This window comes from Lindgomyces ingoldianus (genome assembly GCF_010093535.1).
Source record: "Lindgomyces ingoldianus strain ATCC 200398 unplaced genomic scaffold BDR25scaffold_20, whole genome shotgun sequence".
Lineage (NCBI taxonomy): Eukaryota > Fungi > Ascomycota > Dothideomycetes > Pleosporales > Lindgomycetaceae > Lindgomyces > Lindgomyces ingoldianus.
This window is the reverse complement of record NW_022985181.1, coordinates 736,062-752,807: the sequence shown is the minus strand read 5'-3', so window position 1 is coordinate 752,807 and position 16,746 is coordinate 736,062. Positions and strand designations below refer to the sequence as shown.

Genomic DNA, 16,746 nt, shown 5'->3' with positions numbered 1-16,746 from the left:
ATTTGCAATCATACTGGGATCCGGACTAGCTCTTGGGATTCTCGGAGAGGCTCCAAACCCCGAGCAGATGACTGGTGGCTGTCAAATGAATGCACGATTGGCTGGTCTAATATGCACAGCTGTGGCGAAGACATTGCATCCCTCCAGCAAAACAGAATTTATCTCCGTGTTACTATAGCGTGCATGGTCGTGCAACCCAGCCTGCTCGCCCCCAACTCGCAAAGCTGAGAAGAGGAAACTTACTCGGGGTGGTGTGAACAGCACCAATGGTACATACCAGGTTCGCTTGGCGGTACGTATAAGGAGAATCAGCAAAGTTCGACATGCTGTACTTGTACTGATTCCTATCACCTAGTAGGGAACATGGCAGGGGTAATGTAGCGTAAATATGGATAAAGTCATGCAAACATACCTCATATCAACTTCCCCTCTTCACTCCCCTTCTCCCTCAAATACTCCTCAAACACTCCTCAAACCTAAACCCCAACTCTTCCATACTCCTAACTTTCCACCTCTCCTCTCCCATCTCCCCAAATGCTTTCTTTATCTCCGGAAACCTCCCGCGACACCAAAACTCCCACTCTCCCCAAACCGGCGGCATCTTCCCCTTGCCCTCATTCTCCAACCCCTCTCTCCGCGTAGCCGTCGACGCCCAATTCGCTAGCTCATTGACATAATTCCCATCTTTCGGAAAAGCTAGGATGTGAAAGTTTCGCCCATCGCCCATTTCCTCCACAACACTCTCTTCCCAGTTCTGCATTTTGGCATATGGGGGGAGGGAGAGTCGGTCAGAGAATACGCGTGCTAGGACTGCAGACTGGGCTTCAGCGATTGGAAACGGGATGATGCGTTGAGGGAGAGTGAGGAAGGCGAGGGTTGGGCGGGGGGCGTAGAACAGGTGTTGGTAGGTGTGTTGTATGTGGCTTCCATCGCCTATTAACTCTGGCTTCACAGTTTCGAGAAATGGAAGGGAGTAGAAGTATCCGGTTGCGAAAATGACGGCGTCGATGTCTGAGGCTATTGTTCCGTCTTCGAATGCGACTTCCTGGGTTTTAGGGAAGAATTCGGCGATGGGTGGGACTTCGCGCTTGAGAGGTGAGGAGGAGGGTTTGAACATTGAGGTGGATTTGCTGGACCAGAGTAAGGGCAGTTGAGATAAGTCTGCTATTTGCGAGCTTAGGTCGATGCCAGAGGCGGAGTTGCCGACTACGATGACTTTCTTCCCGGCGAATTCTTCTGGAGTTCGGAAATATTTCGAATGCGTGATAGAACCGGGGAATCTCTTATGCCACTCTGCTATCCCAGGAATATCAGGGATGTACGGCACAATGAAGTGCCCGTTCGCTACAACCACGGCGTCGAAAACTTCCTCAGTCTCCTCGTTCGAGGGAAGATACCGAGTCTTGACAGTCCATTTACCGCCGTATTCCTCATCTGCCGGCTCGACGTTGATGACTTGTGTTTCGTAGCTTATGAGATCTTGAATATCTCTCGCATACTCCTCAATATACTCCAACACAGTCTCATGTTTCGGAAACAATTGGCTATCGGCCGGCCAATCCAGATCTTGAAAACCCATAAGACCTCTCGGAATATTTGTTTCCAGTCTTTCGTAAACAGGTGATAAAAACGAGGCCACCTTCCCACCACCTGCGCCGTTTACCTTGCTCGTCACATGACCGTCGCCTAGATTTGAAGTTGCGCTTGCTTCTCTCCACACCGGATCCTGGTTCTCACCCCTGGGATTGGTCTGCGGGACAGTGAATATATCCTCGTTTCGATCTTCGGGAGTGTAATTCCAAATGCCGCCTACAGAACTGCGTTGCTCAAATATGCATATCTTATCGAAGGCTTTTTCGGCGCGGAAGTACCTGTGATGATCAGGTCATGCTTCTAGGAGATGGGAGTGGAGGTAGAGTTTACTTGGCGGCTACTATGCCGGATGGGCCTGCACCTATGATAGCGATTGTTCTAGCTCGGAGGGTCTTCATTGTATCGATACTGGAAGACAGGAAGCTGGTAATAGAAAATGGTTGATTTCGCACACCCAATGGAGGTAGATGCGCTGATTTGAGGACGAGGTCTATAGGGTATCAACAGACGCGGTAATAGAAATAAGCCATAAGAAAAGAAAGTCTCATCGACAGAATCGAAAAATAAGTGAGGCGTGACATGATGGTGTCATTTCATACAAATTTCGATAAGACCGGAAATCGGAGCGGAACGGCTCGCCTTTCCGCTCTGACTTTCCGCTCGGAACCAGTTTGTCCAAGCGTTCTGACATCACGCCAGAGGCGCAGCGCTCCAAGCTTGCGCCACGACACCAACACCGACATTCACTTCATCTCTTCTCTTCTATTGATACCCCTCTAAACATAACGTTTGCGACGTGAGTACCTTGCTTGAGCAAAGTTGTGCGCTGCAATTGGCGCGTCTTTTTCGCGACTGACGCACACTGACATTGCAATCCAAAGCGAACTCACATTTGACTTCGGCAACGGCGTTCGAACAGCTAGCGAAATGCTGCTACACACACTCCGGATATCGCGCCCAACGCGTACTCCCACATACCTCCGAACATTCTCCACAGGCCGCGCCGCAGCGTCTTCGTTACGGATAGGTTTCGTACCTGGTGCGGCTTACCATCTCTAACTCAGCCTTGGAGCGCATCCAACTAACTTCACGCAGAACACTTCTCGACCCCCCTAGAATTCGCCAAAAAGCACTATGCCCTCACCTCACCTCTCCTCCCTTTCCCCTCCGGCACTGGGGCCATGGTCTCTGCCCTCCAATCTGGTGAAATCGACATCGGGATCGGATTAACTGAAGGCTGGATCGCCGCGCTCGGAAAAGCGCAATCTCTATCCACGTCCAACTCGAAAACAAGCCCCAGAGACGCAGGTTTCAAGATCGTAGGTACATACGTCGAGACGCCCTTGTGCTGGGCCATATCCACCGGAGCCCAACGCACAGACCTCCATACCATTGCGGATCTAAAGGGTAAGAGAGTCGGGGTGTCGAGGGTGGGAAGTGGGAGTTATGTTATGAGCTACGTACTCGCGGACCAAAACGGCTGGCTAGATCCATCATCCCCAGACCCGCCGTTTCCGGTCTCGGTGTTGGACACATTTAAAGGATTAAGAGATGCCGTGAATAGTGCGGGTGGTGGCGGGACGACGGATGCGGGTGCAGATTTCTTCATGTGGGAGCATTTCACGTCAAAACGGTATTACGATAACGGCGAGATTAATAGGATTGGGGAGATCTATACACCGTGGTCGAGCTGGAAAATCGTGGCAGCGAACGCGCTCCTAAATCCGCAGAACTGGAGTTCCGGTTCGCAGGCGTCACATCCGCCGTTTAAAGAAGAGTTGGAGGATGTGCTGGGGAAGATCAATAAAGGCGTTAAGCATTTTGAGGAGAATCGGGAAGAGGCGGTACGGTATATTAGCACGAAGTTGGATTATGAGGAGCAGGATGCGAGGGAATGGCTTAAGACGGTGCGCTTTGCGCATGATGTTAGGGGCGTGGATAGGGAGATTGTTGAGAGGACGATCGGGGTGCTGCAGAAAGCGGGGGTGTTGAATGGGGAGGTGGATGCGGGCAAGATGATTGGGTTGGAGAGGAGTGAGGCTGTGAAATGGATATGAATGGTGATCGCTGGGGGAAGGATAGGGTTGAGGAAAAGTTGGAGGAAAATCGAGCAGCATGCATTATGGAAACGGATCGAGCATCTTGGAGCATGGACGCAATGGAAGATGAAGCCGAGCGGTCTGTCTGAATGTTATCTAATGTAATATGGCAAGCTGGCCTACAGCACCCAACAACCTCTGGTCACAGAAACCAAATCGAAATCAAATATCCACTACCAAATATCTCTTTTTACCCCCACCCACCCGCTCTTCACCTTCCCTCGCCCCAAAACCCGAAGCGAACTTCCAAACCCCCTCCTCTATCTTTACAATCCAAGATCTAGCAGGTTAGCCTAACAATTACCAAAAGGGTAAGGACGGAGGATGCGTCGCTTCCGAGCGCTCATCATTCCGGTGCTGCAAGGTATGTGGCTTTGCTACCTTCCCTGAAAGTTGTGGAAATTACATGGGGTTATATAGGGGGTATTTAGGGGGTTGGGGGATTGGGGGAAGTTTGGGGGGGAAGGGTGGGTTGAGGGAAGGAGGGAATTGGAAAGGAAGGGGGAAGGAGGGAATAGGAAGGGAAGGAGAAAGGAGGAAGGAAGGGGAAAGGGTGAAGGAGAGGGGGTAAAGGGAGCGCGGGGGCGCGGGACAGGCATCTAGTGGGTATTTTTGTAAGGTTGAGGGATACTTTCTTTGTAGGCAATGCCCTGGGGGATTCAATGCGGCTCCAGCTACTGGCAATCTGTTCCCCTTCAGCATTTTAATAACGTAAGGACAGGACAACCACTCAAAGCTTCATTGCGAGTTCAGCGTCTCCGAATTTAACACTTGATAGACCCAACCGTCTATATCCTATCCCATCATGAGCCTCCGAATCCCTAAACGCCATGGCTATGCAATGCAATTCAACCACTGCCTCCCAATATTGCACGACTACCTTCGTCCCCTTCCTCCACCCCCACCCGGCGGCATCCCACCCCCCATCATCTTCATCATACTCGCCATATCCATGCCCCCCATACCCCCAAGCGCCGACATATCCGGCATCCCCCCTCCCCCTCTTCCACCACCCCCCAACATCTTCATCATTGCACCCAGATCCGGCATCCCTCCTCCCATTCCCCCCGCGCCGCCCATACTCTGCATCCTCTTCTGCATAGCCGCAAGCTGTTGCTGTTTATTCCCGCCTCCCATTGCACCCTGCGCTTTCTGCATATTCGCCATCCCGCCTTTCATTTTCTTGGCCATCCCCGCCATCATCCTATGCTGGGTAAGCAGCTCCTCAACTTCTCGGACCGAAGTCCCTGAGCCGCGTGCTACGCGCGTCATCCGCGTAGGCTGATCTACGAACATTTTCCCATCAGACTCAAGTTCTTTCTCCGTCATACTGTCGCAGATATAAATCATCCGTTTGAGCTTTGCGCCGCCTTCTTCGTCGTCCATACCACCCATCATGTTGGACAGCCCCGGGATCATACCCGCCATTTTAGACAACGGGCCCATTTTCATGATATTGGAGAGTTGGTCGCGGAGATCTTTAATGGTGAAGATGCCGGAGGCTATGTGTTTCATAGTGTCTTTTTGGTCTAGTTTCAGGGATTGCACGTGTTCGACAAGACCCGCGACATCACCCATGCCAAGCAGCTTAGAGACGAAAGGTTGTGGACTGAAGCGTTCGAGATCGAGCATGTGTTCGCCAGTACCAATGAATACAATCGGCGTATGTGTTGCTGCGACTGCGGAAATCGCACCACCTCCCGCGGCCGCACCGTCGGTTTTTGTAATAACAATAGCACCGAAATCAGCAGCTTCTTTGAAAGCGCGGGATTGCGCTTCGGCTTGTTGGCCGATGGTTGCGTCGAGGACCATGATGGTTTGGTCAGGTTGGACGGCGTCTTGGATTTGCACCATTTCGTCGAAGAGGTCTTGTTCCTGTCTGTGGCGGCCAGAGGTGTCGACGATGATGATTTCGAAGCGCTCCTTTTTGAACTTATCTACGCCTTCACGGGCGACGATGACGGGGTCCGTTTGCGTGTGGCTGCCGTAGTATGGGATCTTTGCTTTTGTGGCGTTTTGTTTAAGCTGGTCGAAGGCACCGGCACGGAAGGTATCGGCGCAAACCAGACATGCCTTGAATCCACGCGCAGAATACCAGCGTGCGAGCTTCGTACAGGTGGTAGTTTTTCCAGAACCCTGCAATCCGACGAACATGATAACGTTGGACTTATTCTTCCGCGGTTTAAACGGCTCGGCGTGTGGATCTACAAGTCTGACGAGTTCGTCAAACACAGCTTTCTGGATTATCCGCTTCTTGTTCACACCAGGTGAGAGATGTTTGAAGTCGACAGCGCGCTTTATTGAGTTACGCAAGTTCATGACGAGTTTTACGTTAACGTCTGCTTCGACTAGGGCGTTGGAGATTTCTTTGACCATGGAATCGAATGCCTGGGGGGATTAGCTGCATGTTTTTTCCGTGATGTGGAATTGTAGCTGTGATTACCTTCTCATCGAGGTTCGGTGACCTCGTGAGGTCCGATACAGCAGCATTAATGCGCCGACCGAGATCTTGGAGAACCATGGTGGCGGGGGTTGTGCGGAAATCCGGGGTACGTAAGTTGGTCGTTGGTGGCGGTGAGGTGGTGTTGAAGTTGTCCACTGTGGGGGGGAGGGAAGGGAAACCAATGGAGAGCGGGGCGGAATTCCTTGGCAGTGTCGGTGAAATTTACGCCGATCGATATCGCTAACTTTTTCCCTCGACTCACTTCAACCCTCCAACCCAATTGCCACAGGTTTCCCCACAATGCCGTCTACAGCTCTTAAACGCCGATGGACTGAGGAGGGAATGCGAGGCAAAATTCGGAAACCGCAGAAGAAGATCAAGAGACAGCGACACTATTACAGCTCGAGCGACGACGAGGAAGGCGCCGCCGACGCTCCAAAGGATGTTGGGCCCGTGAGCTTTGATGGCAGTGATGAAGAGGCAAGGAGACTTGCACAGCCGTTGGAAAAGTCCTCGGCGAATGCGACGGAGATAGGGACGAAGAAACCCTCTAGACATGTTCCGAAGGACGAAGCGGGAGCACTAAGTGAGGACAGTGCAGATGAAGACGAGCAGGAGGAAGACCAAGTTGAGGACTCAGATACAGACGTGTCGGAAGCGTCAGAAGGTTCAGAGGTATCGGAAACGTCGACAACCAATCAGCGTAAAATTCGGAAACGAAATGACCCGGAAGCATTCGCGACTTCCATATCCAAAATACTAGGCACCAAATTGACCACACAAAAACGCGCCGAGCCGATTCTCTCGCGATCTAAGTCCGCCCAAGAAACGAACAAGACGCTGTCGGACCACAAGTTAACGGTCAAGGCGCACCGAACGCTGCTCGCCGACAAGAAGGCTGCACAGGAAAAGGGACGAGTCAGGGATGTGCTGGGCCTGGACAAGGCAGAGGTCAGCACGGCAGAGATTGTGGCGGAAGAGAAGCGGTTGCGTAGGACTGCACAGAAAGGTGTCATAAAGCTGTTCAATGCGGTACGAGCCGCGCAGGTCAAAGCAGAGCAAGCGGAGAAGGATGCGCGACAGAAGGGCGTGGTGGGAATGGCCAAGAGGGAAGAGGCTGTCAAGGAGATGAGTAAGCAAGGCTTCTTGGATATGATTACGGGCGGCGGGAAGCAAGAAGGGAGCGTGGAGGCATGATCTGTAGCCCTAGTTTGTTCCAAGGCCTTGTTCGAAAGCAGTGCCACCGGATCAAGGTGATCAAAAGTCATGGTGCCAATGCATACATACATAGCACATAGATCTACTTATATGACACCCAAAACTGTTTTTGCGCCGACCCACACCTCCGTGGAGATTGTCCCATATCATACAAAATGCCACCGAAACAGCATTGAGATGTTCGCACTTCATCGTTCTCAGCATGCACCCGGCGTTAAACAACATCAACACGCTTACCCTCATTTGCTCTCAAAGTCACTAGCTTGCATATTCCTGGTCATGCTCGGCAGCCGTACGACCAAGCCGTCCAACTCCTTCGCCATTTTCACCTGACACCCTAATCTACTCGTCTCAGTCAACCCAAAAGCCAAATCGAGCATGTCATTCTCATCGTCGTCGGGCTCGGTCATGAGGTCATAGTGATCGGATTCAACTATAACGTGGCAGGTGGAGCAGGCACAGGAACCGCCACACGCACCTTCCATTTCCAGGTCGTTTGCTTGTGCGATGTCGAGGAGGTTGTCGCCGTCAGAAACTTCAAGCGTGTGCGACTGGCCTTCTTTGTCTATGAAGGTGACCTTGCGTCTATAGGGAGGGTTGGAAAGCCATCTCAGGGGGGGGATTGTGGGGGGTTGCGACTCACTCTTGGCCGGGCTTTGGAGGGGTCAGATGGCCGTGGAGCGGGACAGGCGACGAAGAAAATGTCCTCCGGCTGTGGACGAGGGCAGGGGGCTGGGAGGAAGGAAAGCAGGAACGGGCCTGCGAGAGGCGCCCCTGCCTACATGCCGTCCAGCGAATGCTCAAAGATGTGCTCGGCGCGCAATTGCCTGTGGTGGAGTGGACACGGCGGATCCGTGAAGAGCCTCTCAATGACGTAAGTGGAAGCCGGGGCGAAGAACGAATCGCATGGAACAGCAGCTTTTCCAAAGACGCTGCGCCCGTCATAATTGATCGCCTTCAACGCCTCCGCAGCAGTGAGGATGGAAAGTCTGCTGGGCCACAGGTTCGTGGCCGATATTTCCGCAGGGTTACAAGTGCTCGAAGCTCGGACCAGGCTGCAAGCCACCCCGGACGAAGGTTCAAGCCTGCCCTGCACACCTTGGAAGAAAACCATGGGCCAGCCCTCACCGACAAAACCTAATCCTGCCGCGACAACAACACCAACACCACCCAAGTCTCCTATTTTCCCTCGCCCTCGCCCACCATGGCGACCTCGCGCGACGCTCCCAACCCGCTGCGCCCCTACTACATCCCACCCTCCATTGGCCTCCCGCCTGACGCACCAGCCAATCACTCCACTCCATACTATTCACATTCCTCCTCCCGCTCGCCGAAACCGAGCTTTGGCAGCCAGGCACGCGATATTCTGTCCGATCTCGACTACGACTCGTACTTCCCGGACAGCAATCCCACCTTGGCCGAGCATGCAAAGAGATTCGTGGACCAGGCCCTTTGGAATTACACGTCGGTGTTATTGGCCCAGCCGTTCGAGGTCGCAAAGACGTTGCTGCAGGTCCACCATGCCGGAGGGCAGGCGCCGCTAGGGCTGAAGATCAACGCGGATGAGCCAAGGAGTAGTAGGCCGAATTCGTTTGCGAGTGGGAAGTTCGAAGATGTGAGTTCATCGTAGTAATGTGGGGAAAGATGCTTGAAAGAATCGCGGATGCTAACTGATGTCCGCAGTACCCCTCCGATGACTCCGATTCCGACTCCCCCGGATACTTCACATCTACCGCCCCTCGCGCTCCGATGACCCCATTCACGCCATCGTCGCCCTCGCCCTCTACTTCCCGCGGTCCCGAACGCCGTCCCCGCCATGCCCCCAGCCGATCAAATTCCTCCACCCCGACACAAGCCCCTCCCCCCGCACTCCGCGCCCTCGAACTACGGAAATCAGACGCCCTGCTTGAAGTCATCTCACAGCTCTGGCAAAAGGAGTCAGCATGGGGTGTCTGGAAAGGCACCAATGTGACATTCGTGTACAACTTCCTCCTCAAAACCACAGAAAGCTGGACACGAAGCATGCTCTCTGCACTACTCAACGTACCCGACCCAGGACTTATGGGTGCATCCGTGAGCGGTTTTGGCGGGCTCGACATAATAGACAGCCCTCACCCGCTCCTCTCCCTCTCTGTCGCCGTTGTCGCTGCCGCTATCGCCGCCATCGCTCTCTCCCCCCTCGACATCATCCGCACGCGACTAATCGTCACCCCCACCACGGCCCCCCCACGAACAATATACCCCTCCCTCTCGCTCCTTCCATCCCTCTCTCTCCCACCAACCCTCTTCCCAGTGACCCTCCTCCACTCCACCCTCCCAACCCTCATATCCACTTCCACCCCCCTGATCCTCCGCTCCACCTTCTCAATCGACCCCGTAATCACTCCATCCATGTACTCCATATCCACCTTCCTCTCCTCAGCCATCGAGCTCTTCTTGCGCCTGCCCCTCGAGACCGTCCTCCGAAGAGGTCAAGTCGCCGTCCTCCAAGAACACGAAAACCTCCGCTTATCAGACTCCTTCCGCGATGTCAACGCCCGCTCCGTTCGCACACCAGTGTTTGGCATGGAGAACGAGGACCCCCTCATTCGGAATTTTAAAACGATTGTGGAGCCGGGCCCATATAAGGGCGTGGTGGGGACTATGTGGTTTATTGTCCGCGAGGAGGGCGTGCAAATTATTGGGCCTCCCGCCGGAACGGCAACGGCGAATTCGACGGAGAAGAAGATACAGACGCCTGCGAAAACGCCGGGATTTTCGGCGAGGCAGCGCGTTAGGAAGGGGCAGGGTGTGTATGGGTTGTGGAGGGGGTGGAGAGTGGGGTTTTGGGGTCTCGTGGGCGTTTGGGGTGCCGCTGCCCTGGGGGGCGGAGGTGGGGAGTTTTAGGATTGGGTGAAGTAAGGTTAGATGGTTGGGAGATGAGGGCCGATTCGTTGTGTTTCTTTATTGATATCCGTGTTGTGTTTGGCTGGGCACGAACCGAACTCTACGCTCAATTGCAGGTGGCGATGATGTGCACCGCGATCGTGGGTGGGAAACGAAATGGCGTCTTGGAGGCCGGATGGATATGGTTTGATGATACAACGTCCCAGGCTGTATACGTAACAACATCGCTTCCTGGCTTAATTTAGCTCAAGAGTAGATAGCCGAAGTTCGGCTGGAATGTGAAATATACATGTTCTCCACTTGTGATCGGGGTTGCCTTGAGCTTGCTCGCGTGTTTGAATAGAGGTTTATTGTGGACGTTTGAGCTATTGGGTGGGGCGTGGAAGGCGAGATACTTGGTTCAGGAGAGGACTGAAAGGCTTGAGAAGGTGATGGTAGGGGCCTTGGTTTTAAAGGTGAGGTGAGGTGAAGCCTAAGAGACAGGCCTTAAAGATCAAACAGAGTCTTTGGAACCACGGTTTGCAATATTAGTGGGCTAATATTCAAAATAGGAGGGCTGGACGCTAGAGGGTGAAGCACAGAAGATAGGGAGAGAAAAACAATAAATATAAGATGATACGACTGGAAAGAAGAGAGATGGTACAAATAGAAGTCCTAAGGATCCTTATTATATTGTTAAGCCACTTGGCGGATAACCTTCTTTGTCCCAGCGTGCATTTCCTATTGTAGGGTTAGATATAATGCTGTGTTAATGTAAGGACGGGGCTCTATACCACTGCGCCAATACAACTAAAAAGGTGCGAATAATCAACCAACAACTAATTCTGCGCACAGAATAGTGATATATACCTGTCGCGCGTAAGGACCATCTCGGCCTTACAATTAACGCTATTCTATATGCTATCTGCTGTACGCCTTTACTTAACTGCCTTACCTACTTATTAATAGAACTTACTAAAAACCTTTAGAGCTTTTACATCTCTTTTAAATAAGTGTGGTCTAGGCTTTAATTTTATAGATGTTGCACTGTGATTTTACATTCTATACAATAGCATCTAGCAGTAGTGGGGTTATTGTAAGGCCGAGATGGCCCTTACGCACAACAGATATATATACTGTTCTGTACGTAGAATTAACTGTTAGTCGATTACTCCCACCTTTTTAGTTGTCTTGGCGGAGTGGTACTGAGCCTGTCTTGATAGTTAGTATACGTAGCTTTACATCAAGCTTTAATAACACTGCATCTAGGTTACATAAAACTAAGCTAGCTGCTCTAACACTTGCTTAGATATTCTTCTTTAAAAACACTTTATTATAAACACTTTAATTACTAGTAGAAAAGCTTCTTTTAATATATAGTATGTAAGGCTAGATGTCACGGTTATGTTACAGCTATCCAACCCCTGAGTACCTTAGGCTTGGCACGGGGTATATAGGCTCCTCAGCCTCCGTACCTCTGCCTCCGACCCTAAGGTTTCCTCTCTCTCGTTACCCCCCTATCCTGCATTCCCTCTCTGTGACCTGTGTTTCCTGCTCGATACCTCTCACACTAGATGTCTTAGAACAGGCTAGTATGGCCTCACCTGAACTGTTTGGAGGTCGCATGACGTATGCTTTGTATATAAGCACAAATCCTAACAAGCGACGCTTGGCAGCAAGTCGCCTCTCTTTTACAATACACTTCTATTTCTCTAAGACTTTGCTCTTAGTGCTATCTATGCTACCTACTATTCTATCTTTATATAACGTACACTACAGGCGAATTGCTTACACATCTAAGTTGCTTACTTTTGCTAAGACTCTACTATACTACTATTTCTACACTAATGCATTCCTAACAACACTACTTAAACGTGCTAAAAGAATGTTAGATATAGCTTACACTTAGGGCTTTTAAATAAAATGTAACACTTTTAAAGTAATATGCTAATGTACTGTCACGGTTAACTTGGACATGCCTCGGACTCTCCCCGGAGAGCCCTCGGCCCGGCCTTGGGCACATGACGTCCCGTCACGTGCCCCAGCACATATATATATATATCCTCTCACGAACCCCTGAGTCTCCTCAAGGATTCGTCTATCAATACTATCCTGTACCCCCTTCTGCGCTTCATGCTTCCTGCTTCACAGTGCTCTCACAATTCGAATCCTTGAGGAGACTCAGGGGTTCGTGAGAGGATATATATATATGTGCTGGGGCACGTGACGGGACGTCATGTGCCCAAGGCCGGGCCGAGGGCTCTCCGGGGAGAGTCCGAGGCATGTCCAAGTTAACCGTGACATGTACACTACAAGCAAGTTGCTTACACACCTAAGTTACTTACTTTTGCTAAGACTCTACTAAACTACTTTTTTTACACTAATGCATTCCTAATAACACTACTTAAATGTGCTAAAAGAATGTAAGATATAGCGTATAATTTAAGCTTTTAAATAAAATATAACATTTTTAAAGTAATATACTACAGCTAACGTACACTATAGGCAAGTTACTTACACACTTAAGTTGTTTACTTTTGCTAAGACTATACTACACTACTTTTTTATACTAATGCATTCCTAACAACACTACTTAGACATGTTAAAAGAATGTTAGATATAGCTTACACTTTAGGCTTTTAAATAAAACATAATACTTTTTAAGTAATATGCTATAGCTATTTATAAAGTCTTTTAAAAGAATAATAAGTAACTAATGCACTAAATAAACCTTTTAAGCTAATTATATAGCTAAATTATAAATGCAAAATAATACTAAAGAGTAGGTAATTATTAAGCACATACTTAAGCTAGATGTGTAAGGATTTCCCCTCTAGCTAGTAGCTATAGCTAATATAGCTAATTCTTTACATGCTAAGCATAATATAGGCTATATTAGTATAAACTAGCTTAGTATGTTTATTTAGTGTTATCTAAAGCTTATAGTAAAGTTTAAGTATAACTATAACTATAAAAAAGCTTTTTATAAAGTTTTACAGTAATTTAAAGCTAGTTTAACTTTATAAAGAATATTAAAGCTAAGTATAGTATATAAAATAATAACATGTATAACTTTAATAAAATAAGGTTTATAATAGGCTAAATATCTACTAAAGTAGTTATTAAAAGTTTAAAAAGATAAAGATAGCTAAAAGCAGTCTAACTAAGTAACTAAAAGTAGATAATAGCTATCTAAAGCATTAATGCTAAAAAGTAGGCTATTTTACTTTTTATTATTTTTTAGAGTAGTAATTACTTTTTAAACTAGGATAAGAAAAAACACCTACTTTAAAATTAAGTTATTATAGTTTTTAAGTGTAGTTAGACTACTAATTAGCTTAGTCTAGACTAGTTAAAGCACTTTAATATGCATATAAAGAAGTGTACTATTAGCAGCTACTGTCTGCTAGTTATTTATAGCTATAAAAGCTATAGCTTTTTTATTTTTAGTAATACTATAAAAATAATAAGATTATTACTATTTATATGCTTTTTTACTTATTATACCTTTTATAGCTACTTAATATAGGTTGTTTTACTCTTTTAAAAAAAAGTAAATAGGCGCTAAGCTAAAAACCTTATACATGTTACAATTCTTACTCTAGCGAAATAGTATTTTCAGGAGTACAACAGCCTATAGGAATGTTAGCGAGAAGGGGATAGAACTTAGCTAGATCAGGTGTACAGTCTGTCGAGCAGAGTGTAGGATAGGCGTGGTGAAGAAGGCAGGTTGTGGTTTAACCTAGTAGCTGTATAGGGAGCTAGCAAACCTAATCTGTAAGGATAGGAATAGAGGTATATATAGTGTAAAATATATAAGGCAGTAATGTCCTCTTTATAAAAGTTTTAATGCCTCTTAGTCTATTAAGTAAGTAAAAACTAAATAGTAATTACAACCTTCTAACTATAGTTATAATTAAGACTATATACATAGGGTTTATATGCCTTGCATGCTTGCATGTTTACATGCTTACTTAGCCTACATAACCTGCAAGCCTGCAAACTTAAAATACTACAACAGTTTATAAATAATCTGTAAAAGCAGAGCTTGCTTTAAGTACGCTGTTATTTCACGCTTAAAAACCCTTCGCAGGAAATTATTTTATATTATAAGTGGCCTTAGTAAGAAGGCTGTAAGTGTAGCAGACAGACTAGAGCTATCTGCAGCCTAAAAACCCTTAAAAAGTGAATTATTCTAAGCACTAGCCTAACTAGGTAGATGCCTATACTACTAATAAACGCTATAGACTAGAAGAGACCCTACTTCTTTTTATCTAAATAATTATTTGCAAAATTATAGTACTATCTAAAGTCCTAAGCAATATAGATAACAAATTTAACATCTTAAGCCTAGATAGTAATACGTTTGCTATAAATAGCAGCCTATTGTGTACTTATAACCCTATTAGTCTAATACTTTGTCTAATACTAACCTATTAACACCTACACTCTATTAGAGTTATAATAAAGGACTTAGTAGTTATTTGCAATGCACAGAGTGCCTAAGCGCTCTACTAGAAAGTAACAGAGTTGTTGCAACTAACATTCTAAGTAATTTTATAAACTAGACAATAAAAGAGATTAACAGCAAAAAAAAAGCAAGTATCCTACTTAGCTAACTAGTAATACTTAATTTATTAAAGCGTTGCCACTACCTATAATTAGTATAAGATAAGGTACATAGGAATAGAATTTAACATACACTTATTCTTCTAAAGCTTCTAACCCTTACTAGTCCTCTTTTATAATAAAACACAGGCGCTTCCTTTCCTATAAGTAATTTGCTGTAAGGGCGGTAGATTACTATGCTTCTAGTAAAGAGTTTTCTAACTCTTCTATCCTTTATCTAGCCTAGGAGCAGGGCAGGGAGCTTTTTAAGGCGCCTTGTAAGAAGCTTTACGTGGAGTTTTTCTAGAGAGAGCTAAAATGCATTAGCAGTGTCTATTACTATGTCTATTACTATTACTATACTCTTCCTAGCACTATTTACTAGAGGAAGACAAGAGCAAGACATTTTAACTAAGTAAATGCTATAAAGCAAGTAATAAACTAAATATAAGTCTAAACTAATATTAGCGTAAAACAGCATTATAAGTAAATAGGTACATACATAGAGTAGAGGTTAGCAAAAATAGTGTAAAAAAGCTACTACTTAGCAGCAGGTTAGTTTTAGAGTAGGTAGCAGTAAAAGTGTAAGTGCAAAGGTTTAAAAAGTTAAGTAGCAACTTAGTTAAAGCTAACCTTTACTTTTACTACTTACCTAGTAACTTTACTAGGACTCTAACTGCGTCACTAATATTATACTAGCAACTAAGAACGCGTACTGTTACGCAACTAGCTCTTATAAATTGCGTTAAAAACCCTAAGTTTATAATAAACTATTATATTTAGCAGTATTAAACGCAGTATTAGACGTTGTATTAGACACATAAAACTATAGTAAAAGTAAGTAAAAGTAAAATCTTTAATAAATAAAAAAAATTTAACTAGCTTACTACTATTTACTATAGCAACACACTACACTACGTAGTAGGCTGCTGCCTAAATAACGCAATAGCCTATGCATATGTTTAAGGACTTTAATTGCTTAGACTTGCATATACCTTCTTACTTCTATAATGCTACTAGTTAATTTTTAGTATAGCGCAATGTTATATAAATCTTTATGTAAATTATTTATTACCTGTCTATTACTACTACATGCACTATAGTAAAGCGCAAGAAAAGCCTATTAAAATACTCTACTAACCTAAGCACAGTGCAAAATCTAAAGCAGTGGACCCTGCTAACTAGAGAGGGCGCCTAGCGCAATTTAGACTGTATTGCGACTAATACAGCCTACTCCAAATTCTAGACTAACAAATTCTGCCTAGCAGTACAGCATCTATTAGATGCTAAACATAACAATAATAAGAAGTCTAAACTAGAAGCACACCTACATGTGTAATCTAAGAATGTTGCAACAGCAATACAGTAAGTGTATATAGTATTAGACAGGTAATAGACAGTAGCTAATCTGTTATAAATTTAGTAAAGGTAAACATTACAGCTAAAAGGCTATTAAGCGTAGTGCAGACCCTAGCAAATTTAGCAATTAACATGCATTCTTTATTAAGCAAACCACGCTCTTTAAACTCCTAGACGCATATATGCCTCCCTAACACTGCTACCTAGACATAGAGCCTATAAATATTAACAGTCTAGAGCCTACAAACGCTGTTAATCCCTAATATAATAACACTTTAAACAATAGCAGTCCACTCTCTGCAGTACTAATAACAGACGTAGAGAAAGCTAACAAGCTGCGCTAATAGAGATATATTAAATTAATATTAGTAGATGCAGTTACTAGTACTAATAAGAAGATTAAATTTCTAAAGATGCACAACTTCTGCGCCTATGTCTGGCATATGAGCGATACTGTATTCCGGGTAAGCATATGCCACCTAATACGTCTAATACCTGTCTAATACCGGTCTAATACCTGTCTAATACCTGTCTAATACCTGTCTAATACCTGTCTAATAC

The 16,746-nt window shown here is 46.4% G+C and overlaps 6 protein-coding genes across 6 annotated transcripts; 3 read left to right on the top strand and 3 right to left on the bottom strand.

Moving 5' to 3' along the window:
* Positions 1 to 199: 199 nt before the first annotated feature.
* Positions 200 to 2,159, bottom strand: BDR25DRAFT_263496 (flavin-containing monooxygenase). Its single transcript, XM_033686821.1, has 2 exons — positions 1,924 to 2,159; positions 200 to 1,871 (listed from the first exon to the last, which is right to left on the bottom strand). Exons 1-2 carry the CDS (start codon positions 1,989 to 1,991, stop codon positions 449 to 451), a joined length of 1,491 nt encoding a protein of 496 aa, XP_033546459.1. The 5' UTR covers positions 1,992 to 2,159; the 3' UTR covers positions 200 to 448.
* A 157-nt stretch (positions 2,160 to 2,316) lies between these two features.
* On the top strand, positions 2,317 to 3,864 carry BDR25DRAFT_263494 (ABC-type nitrate/sulfonate/bicarbonate transport systems periplasmic components-like protein-like protein). Its single transcript, XM_033686820.1, has 2 exons — positions 2,317 to 2,632; positions 2,689 to 3,864. Exons 1-2 carry the CDS (start codon positions 2,521 to 2,523, stop codon positions 3,648 to 3,650), a joined length of 1,074 nt encoding a protein of 357 aa, XP_033546458.1. The 5' UTR covers positions 2,317 to 2,520; the 3' UTR covers positions 3,651 to 3,864.
* A 704-nt stretch (positions 3,865 to 4,568) lies between these two features.
* Positions 4,569 to 6,271, bottom strand: BDR25DRAFT_288518 (signal recognition particle protein; the record flags this gene model as incomplete). The annotated part of the gene is made up of 2 exons (XM_033688396.1): positions 6,136 to 6,271; positions 4,569 to 6,080 (listed from the first exon to the last, which is right to left on the bottom strand). The coding sequence occupies exons 1-2, from the start codon at positions 6,211 to 6,213 to the stop codon at positions 4,569 to 4,571; spliced, it is 1,590 nt and encodes a 529-aa protein (XP_033546457.1). The 5' UTR covers positions 6,214 to 6,271.
* A 103-nt stretch (positions 6,272 to 6,374) lies between these two features.
* On the top strand, positions 6,375 to 7,502 carry BDR25DRAFT_46471 (Rrp15p-domain-containing protein). Its single transcript, XM_033698606.1, has one exon. The coding sequence runs from the start codon at positions 6,436 to 6,438 to the stop codon at positions 7,330 to 7,332; it is 897 nt and encodes a 298-aa protein (XP_033546456.1). The 5' UTR covers positions 6,375 to 6,435; the 3' UTR covers positions 7,333 to 7,502.
* BDR25DRAFT_46457 (ferredoxin) lies at positions 7,463 to 8,387 on the bottom strand. The gene is made up of 2 exons (XM_033698604.1): positions 7,997 to 8,387; positions 7,463 to 7,938 (listed from the first exon to the last, which is right to left on the bottom strand). Exons 1-2 carry the CDS (start codon positions 8,296 to 8,298, stop codon positions 7,593 to 7,595), a joined length of 648 nt encoding a protein of 215 aa, XP_033546455.1. The 5' UTR covers positions 8,299 to 8,387; the 3' UTR covers positions 7,463 to 7,592.
* A 41-nt stretch (positions 8,388 to 8,428) lies between these two features.
* Positions 8,429 to 10,268, top strand: BDR25DRAFT_46465 (uncharacterized protein). The gene is made up of 2 exons (XM_033698605.1): positions 8,429 to 8,968; positions 9,037 to 10,268. The coding sequence occupies exons 1-2, from the start codon at positions 8,558 to 8,560 to the stop codon at positions 10,237 to 10,239; spliced, it is 1,614 nt and encodes a 537-aa protein (XP_033546454.1). The 5' UTR covers positions 8,429 to 8,557; the 3' UTR covers positions 10,240 to 10,268.
* Positions 10,269 to 16,746: the final 6,478 nt, after the last annotated feature.

Bases quoted from the DNA above. Each gene is read 5' to 3' on its own strand.
- BDR25DRAFT_263496 (XM_033686821.1), bottom strand. From the start codon at position 1,991: ATGAAGACCCTCCGAGCTAGAACAATCGCTATCATAGGTGCAGGCCCA. The intron at 1,872-1,923 runs GTAAACTCTACC...TGATCATCACAG, and splicing joins TCCGGCATAGTAGCCGCCAA to GTACTTCCGCGCCGAAAAAG.
- BDR25DRAFT_263494 (XM_033686820.1), top strand. From the start codon at position 2,521: ATGCTGCTACACACACTCCGGATATCGCGCCCAACGCGTACTCCCACA. The intron at 2,633-2,688 runs GTGCGGCTTACC...AACTTCACGCAG, and splicing joins ACGGATAGGTTTCGTACCTG to AACACTTCTCGACCCCCCTA.
- BDR25DRAFT_46471 (XM_033698606.1), top strand. From the start codon at position 6,436: ATGCCGTCTACAGCTCTTAAACGCCGATGGACTGAGGAGGGAATGCGA.
- BDR25DRAFT_46457 (XM_033698604.1), bottom strand. From the start codon at position 8,298: ATGACGGGCGCAGCGTCTTTGGAAAAGCTGCTGTTCCATGCGATTCGT. The intron at 7,939-7,996 runs GTGAGTCGCAAC...CCCTCCCTATAG, and splicing joins CCTCCAAAGCCCGGCCAAGA to ACGCAAGGTCACCTTCATAG.
- BDR25DRAFT_46465 (XM_033698605.1), top strand. From the start codon at position 8,558: ATGGCGACCTCGCGCGACGCTCCCAACCCGCTGCGCCCCTACTACATC. The intron at 8,969-9,036 runs GTGAGTTCATCG...TGATGTCCGCAG, and splicing joins CGAGTGGGAAGTTCGAAGAT to TACCCCTCCGATGACTCCGA.